The 10,964-nt window shown below is 42.4% G+C and overlaps 1 protein-coding gene across 1 annotated transcript in view; it reads left to right on the top strand.

Annotated features, from left to right (window-relative positions):
• Window positions 1-1,950: 1,950 nt before the first annotated feature.
• CFTR (CF transmembrane conductance regulator) overlaps window positions 1,951-10,964 on the top strand; it is a 94,731-nt gene continuing 85,717 nt past the window's right edge. Inside the window, exon 1 of the mRNA XM_026097332.2 lies at window positions 1,951-2,102. Within this exon, the coding sequence (XP_025953117.2) occupies window positions 2,050-2,102 (53 nt within the window). The 5' untranslated portion in view covers window positions 1,951-2,049. The remainder of the gene's footprint in view (window positions 2,103-10,964) is intronic.

The following is a 10,964-nucleotide window of genomic DNA, read 5'->3' as shown; positions in this document are numbered from 1 at the left end:
TGTAACAAAGTGAAAGAATTTCAGAGAAAGATCCACTCGGATCATGTGCATGTTAGGGCCCAATGGGGAATTCCCTTGAGAGGTGGAAAATGTGGGTTAAGTCAGGCAAAGGGGGGATTTGAATCCTAATCTTTTTATTTTCTAGTTGAGTATGCTAGTCACCGAGCACAGTGGATCTAGGGGAGTTAGATTACCGTGTGTCACCGCTTAATCGAGGAGAAAATTCATACCTTTAAATACGAGAGGAAGGAGGTGCCTTCGCGCAGCTTGGAGCCCGGTGCCAGGCTCCTCGGGGCGCCGCGTCCGCCTGCTGCGCTGCTCGCCGCGGCGGAGGCGCCGCGGGCTCCGCTAGGTGGCAGGATGCCGGGGAGCTCCGCTGCGGGCCGGGCGGCCCCGGCGCTGAGCGCCGCCGGAGCGGGGCGAGCGGCACCTACGAGCTGCCCGCGCCCTGCGAGGAGGCTCAGCACGGCAGAGGGAAATTCTCTGTGGAGCACTGAGAGGTCTAGTGAGCAGCATGATGTGAAGTAAAATAAGAGAGAGCTGCAAAGATTGCGAGGAGTGACAGCTAGTTAAATCGTAGCATAATCTGTAAGACCATAGAGAATCATGTTTGCCTGTTTAAAGGACTGGTGTGGACAGGAACAGTTGTATGCTTAGGAAAGCGTGATCTTTTCCTTCTTTTTTTTATTACAAAGGTAAAAGGAAATAATGTGTAGATATCGCATTAAAGTATTAAATGAAACAGGAGTAAGCTATATACAGAACTAAAACAATCACATGACCTTACTCCTGCTTATTGTCATCTTTGTTTTCTTTTAAGCATTATTTCTTCTGTCTACTCTTTGAAAGCAGGGATTATGTTTGTACAACACATGCATAATTCCAGAAACAGCTTTGTTATTAAATGTGGGTGTTCGGGCTAAGTTTTTTAAGGATATACCTTCCGTTCCCATTCCCCTAGGTTCAAGTTGTCGTGCCTATGAGAAAACTTGAAAAATTGCAGGACGTGTGTTTTACAGTGAATGTGATTGTGCTTGCTGTTCTCATTATTTTTATCTGAGCTCCCTGTCCTCTGTCTATTGCTTGTTTTGGTCATTTCCCAGCGACGGCGTTGGCCAGCGGCGCGGCACACGCGAGCGGGTCCCCAGCGCCCTCCCTGCCGTCGCGGTGCCCCGGGGCGCTCCTTTAACAGCTGTCTTGCAGGAGCTCGCACGGGGGTCCCGGAGAGCCTCAGGAGGGATTAGGTTGGGTTTCTCCCCCATACTGGCGGTAACGGTGGGATAACTCGGGCTTTGAGCATGCACAGAAGTTAAACCCCGTTAAACCAGGCTTAGGCTCCCTTCGGTTTTAGAGGGCCCCCCCGCGTCTCTCGCGGACCGGCGAGCAGGTGGCCCGGGAGCTCTGCGTCGGGTCTGCGGCCGGGGGCTGCGTGTTCCCCCGGGGGGCTCGGGGGCTCTCCTCGCTGCCCGGTCCCCGCTGCCCCGAGGCAGAGGAAGAAGGCACAGGTTAGAAGGGCGGTTCGCCCTCTCGAGGGGCGAGGGGGGGTCGCAGCCCGGCTCCCCGCACGTCCTGCGGGACCCTGCGCTGGGTGGCTGCTGGCTAGGCGCCGGGTGTGCGGAGCGCGGCCGAGGCGCGTTGGCAGGAAGAACTGCTGAACTAGCGTGAAGCACGGCGAGCAGTCGGGGCAGGCGGGTGAGCCGTGTGCGCGCAGGGGGGAGCTCCGGGAGCCGCGGGGCGCGCCCGGGTGCGCGGCGCGGCGGGCGGCGGGTGCCGGGCGCGGCGGGGGATGGGGAGGAGGAGGCGGAGGAGGCGGCGGCGGTGCGCGGGCCGGCGCCCGAGCGCTGCCGCTTTTGAACCTGGGCAAAGCAGAGGCGGGGAGAGGGGCAGGGGAAGGAGGCAGGCAATGACATCAGAGCGGCCCGAGCAGATTAAGGTGGGAGAGCCGCGGGAACGGAGCGGAGCGGGCCAGCGAGGCGTGAGCAATTAGCGGCGGCCGGCGGTCCCCCGCGCCCTGGGCTGCGCTGCGCTGCCCGCGGCGGCCCCGGCACCATGCAGAGGTCCCCCCTGGAGAAGGCGAACATCTTCTCCAAACTTTTCTTCAGGTAGGAGCCGGCCGTGGCGGGGCACGTGCGGGCCGGGCGCGCGGGGCTCCCTGGCCCGGTGGGGGCAGATCAGGGCGCCTACGAGCCCCCAGACGGTTTGCAAAGAGAGCGGTGGGAGCCTTGCTTTTTGAAAAGTGATGTGATCGTATCTCGCTCCCTCCGCCCCCCCGGCCCCCCCCCCCCCCCCCCCCCAGTTTTTAGCACGAGGAATGGTCTCTGTCTGTTAGGTGTCATAAACTGTCAGTGGTCCTAGACAAATTGATTTATGACATAATTTGTGCAACCTTTGGTAAATTGCTTAACTACTTAATCTGTTATTTCACTGCAAGCTGTGAGATCACGGTGGGGGGGGGGACGGTGTGAAAGCAAGGATTTCTTCTCCTTGGCTTTTCATTTTTTTAGTTCAGTGTGAATGTAGTATAAGATCCTACTGGAAATAGTTCCTTGTAAGCCTTGAAAGTGTTCCCTTACCGGTAAAGTCCCTGGCGCCTTTTCTTTCTCGCAACTTCAAATAAAAAGAGGAGAAGGAGCCAATACCAACACCTGTGCCCAGCGCAGTTCATAAGACAATTCAGAAGCCTGAAAATGTTTTACATGATATCGTTGGAAGTAACACTGCTAGCTGGAAAGAGCCAATAATCTTTCTGGCCCACATATCATCAGTTTTGCTGTTTCCCCAGGGAGCTGCTTTCCCCTTTTGTTGCTTGAGGGTCTTTCATGCAGCACCGAAGGCAGGGAGGAAGTCTCGTGTGAAACACGGGCATGGTGACTGAAGGGAGGACATGTGATATAAAACCATAACATTGGCACGAAGTTCCTGGCTGGGATACTAACTGAGGGCTTTTAACTCACTTTCTAAAGCTTTTGGGATAAGTTCCCTTTTCAGCAGATTGGCTTAGACTTGGACTTTTCTTTTCTTCTTAGTTTCTTTATGGATTATTCCATAGGCTCTTTATGGATTATTCTGTGTGTTTGCTTGCCTCTCCCCCCCGACTTTGATTCCTTTGGCCATTTATTTCAGCCAGATGTGATGGCCGTGAAGGATCCCAAACATGACCAGTTTCTCAAGTTTCATGAAACGACTGGTTCAGTGTCCTGTACAGATGCTGCAGTGTGAAAGAGGCTGTACCTGCACTCAAATGTTCTTAGACCCAAAGAATGTGGATAAATGGGAGTGATAAACTCCTTATAAACTCTCCGTAGAAAAAGCTTCAGTTAGTGCTCCGGTCAAGTGTAAGATACAAATCCGTAGGAAATAAGGCAACATATTAACTTTGTTGCTCATGGAGTCACTTATTCCATTTCATTTTATTTATTTCTGAAGCTTTGATTTGCATGCTATCCTAGAACCTGTGATCCTGAAGATGTCAAGCAAAAATCCCAATAAAATAAATATATTTCTGATTCTTACCTTAATTAAAATTCCCATGTCCGAAACCAGATGCAACTCATGCTCATTAACCATCCTTGGTCTGAGTCTTTATGACAATTAAATGAGGTCTGAATCATGCATATCATGCATGATATTGTACTGTCTTATGATAATATTATGATAATAAATATATAAAGAAAAGATATTTATGGTGAATACTGACTAGAACAGAAGAGTTTCTGCAAAAAACTTTATAATAATATTGTTTCAAAAAAGAATCAAGCTATTAAAGTACGCATTCAGTTCATTGGGTAAGGATAGCCAGAATTATGAATATACTTCTATAAAGAATCCAACACAATGATATGCTTTTGTGAATTACAAAGTTTACTTGCATTTTACCATGTATATTGTGAATTTCTTTGTCTCTGTTCAAAATTATTATATGAAATATTTGAAAAGATCACAAAAGTGAAAACCACAAGATAAAAAATATTACATCCCAATTGGCAGCAAGAATGTCTTTCTCTTAAAAAACCCTTTTTTTTAAAAAAAAGAATTATTAGCTATGAAACATATTAGCTTATTTTAAAATGTATACCTTCATTCCTCACTGCCACAGAGTTTCTGCCTCATCAAATTAGTATCAGGATCAATGGTAAAGATTGTTAGAAGGTAAGTTATCACAGAGCAAAAATTTATCAAGTATGAGGATTTTAGAAAACTGGAAAGTATATTACTTGTGATGAGCTTTACAAAGTCAGAAGAATTTACTTACATATCACTACAAGAGACCTGTCCTGTCAACTAGAAACATCCACGAAGTTGTGGTTAATGAATTAGGTTGGATCAAGGTTTTGTAAAACGTCAGAGTATTTTGTTAGTGTTCTAACTGAATCTGCACCTGTCCTTGGTTTATGAAACTGATCGTATTTAACAAAGCACTTCAGGACATGCCTACATTTAAACACGAGCTTTAAGTCTGTTAAAATGTGCGAGATACAGAGCTCATGAGCATTATATCAGAAACAAGTGGTCAATTCTTAAAGAAAACGTGTCTGGAAAAAGATACTGCTTTTTCCAATAATGACTAAATAGTTGCTCTCAAGTACAAAACTGAAGAATACTTCAGTGAAATAACTTCTCTAGTAGTTGCTGTGGAACTATTTGTAAAGTACAAACCTGAATATAGTGCAATATGTTGAAAGTCACTATAGTAGAAGTGACACTAACAAATAAGATGCTATTTTTCAGGAATGTCTTGCTGATAAATGTAACACTATTATTTAATATTGTACAAGCTGTTGTCAGCTACCTGGTAATAGTAGCTATGAGCCCATTGGCAAGGGTCTTTTCCTTCATCATGAGACCTGTTCAGGCTAGGGATAAGTCTGAACATATTAAAATGCAGAATGGGGCTTCTAGCTCGTAAGTGGATAATTCAGACATGTTTCAGTATTGTTTGAACATTTTTCTGCTAATCTTTATGCTAAAAAGTGAGAAGCTACCATGTGTATACAAGAAGTATTATCTTAGGGGAATATCACCTTTGTGTTGGATTTTTAACATTAGCCAGACTGATGGTGGAAAAAGTGAGAATTGCTAGAGGTGGTCGTGATAATTTGGGCTTTCAGCCTCAGCTTTCGTCCTGGAATTTAAACAATTTTTGTTTAAGAAATTGGGTTTTGATGGTCAAGAAATGAGACATGAGGTAAGTGGTTTGATATCTTCTGCTAGGATGGCATTTATAAAACACTAGGTATTAAGTGTTTGGGGTTTCAAGGTTTGGGGGTTTTTTTAATTATATTTTCAGAATTAATCTCTTCCTTTCCAAACCACATGTAAGACACTTGTCTGTGCACTGGTAACCTCTTATCTTGTTTAAAGAAAATAGACTTTTATATAGAAATGGTTGCATGGTCATATGCTTAACTTTATATTCATTGTGAAGTTTCGTTGTTGGCTTTGTAACAAAGTTAAGTATGTTCTTAGACTTTTACAGGATCAAGGCCATACCTCTGATAGCAAACAACCTCAGTACTTTGCAATCATTTTCTTTTTATTGTAGGTTAACTGAGGATAAGAAGTGTTGTTATAGTTTTATTAATGCAAGTATGATTAATTTATAGCTGAAACAGAGAGACTTATCACTGGAGTTTTGGAAATGGCTGCAAGTTTTGGACAATTCTGATTTTTTGATAACCAGATTTAGGTATTTAAACACAAGTTCACAAAAGGCAATCTTAATGCTCTTATCCAACTGTCTACGCACATACTTCTGCTTTGGTACATACAAAATTTGATAACTGTCTTGGCAGGACTAAGTCATTCAGTGCCTGTTTTATTGTTAAATCCAAATGAGACATTCAAGCTAAGCATTCTTCATGCTCTGTCTTCTCAGGTGCCCAGTCCTAGCAGGCATGCTCTAGCTGTCTCTTTCTTTCCAAACCAGATAAAAAGTAACCTGCCCACTTTTATACAACTGTCCATTAGTTCCAACAATAATTTAGCATGTAGGGGCTTTATATGGAATTCCTTCTTCTGCCATGTGTTTGTTGGGAGGGATAGGGGAGGGAATTCGAGTCTACATATCCTTCTCCTTTACCTCTTCTAGGAAGTAGGCCTGGTTACAAGTGTACAGGCAATATCTGTTCCTCCTTTTGAAATTGTTTCAGTTCTATTTCTCTGTCTCAGTTAATCTTTTTGAAGCATATGTGTGAGAGTGACTGTGTAGTTCACTGGTTGAGCAACTCATTTGCAGGTGAGTCTTGATTCCTGTTCCTTGGGCATTTTTTATAAACTATATTAGTAGCCTTTATGGTGGATAACAGAATCCAAAATTTAAGCTTTGAAAGTGCCTAACCCATAAGCTACAATCATAGTTATTCTTTTATTTTCTCTAGACTAATTCTTTCTTCATTATTTTCTGCAATGGCGCACTTTCAACAGGGAAGTTTGAGAATGCCCTTACCAAGACAGTTTCTGGTTTGAAAAGGCATTCTCATAAGAATTGGTTTGAATCCCTTCAAACAGAGAAAGGAACTAAAGCTAGACCTGCCCTACCTTGGCACAGAGACATTGGGGTAGGAAGGTGATTCCTGCTCTGTCCTTGAACTATGTATCTTAGGATTTAACTCCAAGAGGGGAGTTAGGATTGGGATTCCTGAATATAAATTAATTTTCATGTCTGTTTTCTTAGGGAAGTGTGGGACTTAATGTGTATATTTGTCCTCAAAACTCTCTCTGAAACTATCCTGAGTTGCTAAAAGTACTAGGTATTGTGTAAGAAGCTTAAACACTTAATTCATGGCTATGAATTCCAGTCTGGAGGGCAGGTGTCTGGGAATTGTCATACCCAGCATATATTGGAATATCTCTATGATGCTAGCTATAGCATCTTGCCTATTTTTTCTTTTTTTTCTCTCTGAGTAGAGAGCCTCTGTGTATGCAGGCAGCTATGAGCAACTGTCTGTTGCAAGAGAATTCGACAGTTTGCTCTTGATTCCACCCCCATTTACGTGTTTACAGGCATGGTGGCTGTGGGCACAGGATCATGCCAAATCTGACTTCTGGCGTCACGTTATGTCCTCTATAATATATAAGTAAATTGAAGGTCAAATCAAACTCTAGTGTACAGGAGGATTTAATGATACATATTTTACAGAATGTTACAATGTAAATTTGTAGCTGCAGTAGAACCACCTTGCATGAGGGGAATGGTAAGCAAAGGCAGGAGAACAGGATCTCACAGGTGATGTTTATTTAGCGCTCAGCTAAGCAAAGGGATATCCATGACTCACAGTCACCAAGCAGCTAAACCAAGGCTGCGTATAACGAGTTCCCCAAATTAGGAGAGAACACATAGGCTTTTAAGACATATTTTGAAACTACATTGTCTTTCTTTTGAAATGAGAAACCTTCTGGCTCTCAGATATGGGTAAGAATGCTTCCTTCAGGAGAGGGGATGGATCCTGACAGGCAGTACTTGGGGTGGTCTGCTGCAAAATCAATGCTTTGACTCCACAGGCAAGGTTGTGCCTTAGGAGCAAAGCCTAAGTGACAGCTGGAAAAGGTATTTGGTTCAGGTGTATTCTAATGCTGTGTTTTGTTGTTAATATTTTTCTTTTATAAACTTTTTCCCACTTTTAAAATAAAGAATGTGAGCCCTTATTGTGTTGGGGTTAACTTGGTCTTTTGTTTTAACTTGTTTTTCCAAGTTAACTCAATTTAATCTATGAAATCCAGGATGCTTTTATTTCTCTGGAGATAACAAATACAACAAAACAGCATTGCTTTGCTCACAGCCTAAGATCAGTTCGGGAATGGGAAGACATGAGATGTTTTCCCATTAATTTGCAAGGGTCAGGCTGAGGAGTGGCACTTCAAATACCAACATACAGAGAAGATGGCAAAAAGCAAGTTGTAGGAGAAGCAGCCTATAATTCTGGACTAAATCCACATTGTCTTAGTGGTGATTTACCTTTTGATACTTAGTATTTGATTAAATAAACAATTTTCCCCACCCTTCCCTTCCCCTGTCAAATTGCCACAGATGTGTTCACCACTTCATGAAGATTTTTATTTCTGATCATGCAGCAGTCCCAGAGCTTGGAACAGAGTATGGATTTGGAAAGAGTTGTTGCATGTGGTGTGCATCTGTATGCTAATTTCTAATAAAATATATCTATAAATGGATGGATAAGACAGTATAGTGCTAAACTGAGTGAAGATTGCTAGTGTCACACTAGTGACACATCTGTGAGCTTTTCAAATTCAGTTCAGTCATGATTAGCACAGCTTTGCAATAATTTTGCTGATGCAAAGTTTCTCTAGTGTTCCTTGCTCATTCTAAATGTTTTTCAAAGGAACAGGAAAAAGAAATCTTTCTCATAGTTTCTCGCTATGGAATATAGTAACTGAGAAAGAGAATGAAGATGATGACATTCTCATGTAGCAAGTCTCACTGGAGGTCGATGCTGAAACAGCATCGCAAACCCTGTTTACAGTTGATGGTCGTCATTTTGATAGCTTTGTAAAATAAATATTTAAAGCATGTATTACAGTTGATTTTAGTATTTAAGTAATTGGCAGGTTTTAACACACTAAATGTATTCTACCATTACATGTTTCACTACTTAAATATCTTTTTACCCCCAACATGCCTCTCCTGTTTTTCTCAAAAATAGTTCTCATAGTCATTCTGCAAACTGAAATACTTTGACCATCTCACTAACTGTAAGGATAAAAAAGAAATGAAATTCGGCTAAAGAGTCAGAATCTCAAAAAAACACTTAGAGATTGTGCTATTTAGATAATAATCTGAATAAATGTCACTTTGCAAAAAATGGACAGAAAAATGCAAGTCTTTTCCAAGAGTTGCTGTGGAGTAACTCATTATGTTTAGCTATTGAAATCCAGGGTTTTCAGTGGAACATTGATTATTCTTAAGGGCAGAGTCAGTGAAGTTGAAGGTAAACATTTTCCATGTCAAACAATTCCTCACGGCAAACAAATGTTGATTAGTAAAGAAATTTAGTTATTCATTTTAATTATCTGTAAGAAAGAAGAAATGAACAGGATCTTCACTTATCTACAGTTGTTGAAACCCTGCAGTTGCATTATGTATAAATATTAAGCTCAGAAAATTCTTTTGTTTGTGTGCCTTGAAAGGGTAAAAATGCTGAAGGTTTAGTATAGTTGTTGGAATATATAACATGCTAGTTCAGCGTGTATTTGAAACAAAAGAAGATGGTCCAACCCTACTCTGCTGAGGGTAACTAAGGCCCAGGAATTAGGCAGTGCTGTCTGGCAATTGTTGGACCATGGGTGCACTAAATCGTCACATCTGTTAGCAAGGATTGCGCACAGCTGAAGGTCACCCTTTATGGCTGCGGTGCAGAATGCTCAGAGACAAGCGTCAGTGGTGCAGTGTCCTCCTGCGGAAACACATTTCAGGTGTAGGAGAGTTGCCACCTCCAGTATAAAGTAAGTAGCAAATTGCAATTTGTTCTACCATTGGAGTGATGGACATCTTTTGGGAGAGGACTGGCATGCAGTGCCTTTCATGGATTCCAGTATAGTCTGATCCTTCAGGAATGTCTCAAATCTACATGGTATCTCAGTCTTTCCCTGTGGTCAGTAGGAATTCAGGGGCCCACAAGCACGTTGTAATATTAGGCTTCAAAGCATCATGATCACAGCTTGGTTTTTTTTTGTTCTGTTTTGTTTTGTTTTTTCCTTAACTGTTAGGGATAAGAGAAAGCTGGAAACACTTTCCTTGCTCGATCTCCATCAGGGTTCAGGCTCAAGCCCTTAGGGAGTGCAGGCACTATTACCCACAGGGAATAATGCCTTGAAAAAGGAAAAAGTGAAGCCGTGGTTGCCTTTGCGCTGCCCAGTAGATCTTGCTGGTAACAAGAGTTGGGCACATGATGTCTGTTGAAGTGGCACCAGACTGGTCAGGTGTGCCTTTTCAGGAGAGCTTCTGTGCGTACTTTGTTTTGCAAGCCTAGGTTGACGTAGTCCAGTTCTCTTACAGCAAAGTAGCACCACTACTCTTGTTACTTTAATAAAGTTGTGTACTTTGTGACTGGGAGGGGGTCTGATATGTTTGGGGAATTCCTGTACACAGGAGGAAAATCTGTGCAGTTGGCTTAGCAACACTGAGGCTCTTTTCTGTCTTCGGTGGTATGCAAAGCAGCCTTAAGGGAGAGTCAAATCCTATTGACAAGTTAACAGCCTATGCTAATGCTCTCTGGGAAGCCAGTGACATCTGTCCTATTGGTAGGTACAATTCACTGGAGTGGATCGAGACTGAACTTGCTGGAGAAACAAATAGCTATAATAAGAAATCTATGATATATTCCTAAAGTGGATGATTAAAAAAGAAATTTAGTAAAAGAGCAGTTAAAACAGTATGTTACCTATGTTATATTTACGTATCAAGCTAGTAAGGTGTATTTTCCTACTAGGCAATTAATATAGAGGTGGAACTTGTTTTCCTTCTTTTCTTCTTTCCTACTGTACACCCTTGAAACTTGTTCCCTGCTGGGTTTCATGTGTATGTACCCATAATAACATTCCTAGTTAGTGGCAAAACTCTGACAGCACTACAGGTTTCTTTGTGAAAGAGTTCATTAAATGCCAGCCAGTAATCTGGTGGCATTTGCTAGAGTAATGCTGTAAAGCCAATCTGTTTCCCTTCTTTCTTACTTTCTTCCTTTCAAAAGAAATTTTGCATTTTCAGTAGACATGAGAAGAAAAAGCTAGGAATTAGTGCTGGAAAATCACTCCTAGAGCCACATTCATTGACAGATTCCGATTCAGCTATGTTACCTTGTGATAAAGAAACATTGATACCTATAGATAATATTGCTAGTTAAGGTAGATTTATAGCCATTTTGCATTTCAAAACTGTGCAAAAAATCCAGAGTATGTTGGTAAACCTGGCTGCTATTAGAATTTGGCATAAAGAGTTTTTTAGGAGGTAT

Source organism: Dromaius novaehollandiae, chromosome 1 (genome assembly GCF_036370855.1).
Source record: "Dromaius novaehollandiae isolate bDroNov1 chromosome 1, bDroNov1.hap1, whole genome shotgun sequence".
In the NCBI taxonomy this organism is placed as follows: Eukaryota; Metazoa; Chordata; class Aves; order Casuariiformes; family Dromaiidae; genus Dromaius; species Dromaius novaehollandiae.
The sequence above is the reverse complement of the archived record's forward strand: the minus strand, read 5'-3'. Positions and strand labels throughout refer to the sequence as shown.